The 1,166-nt window shown below is 37.6% G+C and overlaps 1 protein-coding gene across 2 annotated transcripts in view; it reads left to right on the top strand.

The window, feature by feature from the left end:
* Positions 1-1,166, top strand: part of Znf583 (zinc finger protein 583) — a 19,416-nt gene that overhangs the window by 1,672 nt on the left and 16,578 nt on the right. For both annotated transcript variants that reach the window (XM_026777142.1, XM_013354524.2), the window contains exon 2: positions 1,067-1,142. In XM_026777142.1, coding sequence (XP_026632943.1) covers positions 1,134-1,142 — 9 coding nt within the window. In that variant the 5' untranslated portion in view covers positions 1,067-1,133. The remainder of the gene's footprint in view (positions 1-1,066; positions 1,143-1,166) is intronic.

Consider the following 1,166-nt stretch of genomic DNA (forward strand, 5'->3'; position numbering starts at 1 on the left):
TAGTTTTCCCACCTAGCTCTATTCTGTTAAGCCACTGACTGAAACAGATTTATTCATTAACTAATAAAAGCAACATATATATAGGACTTCCCACACAGTGTACTGAGTGATTGAATGAAGCATTTTAATAGATATAGAATTAATAAATATATAGATATAGGACTTCTTGGCACTGGGTTATATCACTTAAATGATTTATTTTCAAAGATTTTTAAAAAATAACATCTTTATTTTGTGTGCATTGGTGTTTGGCCTGAATGTGTGTCTGTGGGAAGGAGTTAGAACTATTGGAACTGGACTCACAGACAACTGTGAGCTGCCTTATGTGTGCTGGGAATTGAACCCCAGTCCTCTGGAAGAGCAGCCCATGCTCTTAACCAAGCCATCTCTTCAGCACTCTTAAATGACTCATTATTCTTTAAGGCAGTGAAGTTTAGTTTTTAAAAACACTGTGATTACAATGATGACTAAACTTCCCCTCCCTTCCCTTTCTGAAGAAGTTGCTCTCGGGAGCAGTTCGTTAGTGGTGACGTCCAGATCACAGAGTCCCTCTGATGCCCACTGTGTAAAGAAGCTTCATCTCATAGTTTGTTTTTGCATCCTTGTAGAAAGGGTAGGGACAATCTTCATCATCATCATCTGTACACGATGAATTCAAGTCTAGTCTCCAGTTTGGCTCAGTTATTTGCTCAACAGTTGCCTTGGCATCTTCAATAATGAAAATCCTTCGTGTGTTAAAATGGTGGAAGATTTGATAATGCCATTCTGTATTTGTTCTTACTATTTATAATCGTAAGTAAAAGATAACTTACACAAAATATATGTTGAATTCCAGAGTTATAAAGTACTTAGGGAAAAATAATTGTAATTTTTTTAACAGGGAGTTTATTGAGAAAGGAACCGAGAGAGAGAAGGGGGGGGAGGAAAAAAGCATAAATCTAATGATATCTCAAATGTACATGTGTGATGAGAGAAAGAAAAAGAAAAGGAATGGGAGGCTCCTGTACTAAGTGACGCTGGGGTCACAGGGTGCACCTGGAAATCATGGTTTCTTTTTTCTGTCCAGCTCTGCTTTCTCAGGATATCGCCCCCATCCCAGAAGCACAGTCATACATTCTTGAAGTTTTAACATCATGTCCAAGGTAAGAAGCATTTCTTTTTTTTTT

This window comes from Microtus ochrogaster, unplaced genomic scaffold (assembly GCF_000317375.1).
Source record: "Microtus ochrogaster isolate Prairie Vole_2 unplaced genomic scaffold, MicOch1.0 UNK47, whole genome shotgun sequence".
NCBI classification, from domain to species: Eukaryota; Metazoa; Chordata; class Mammalia; order Rodentia; family Cricetidae; genus Microtus; species Microtus ochrogaster.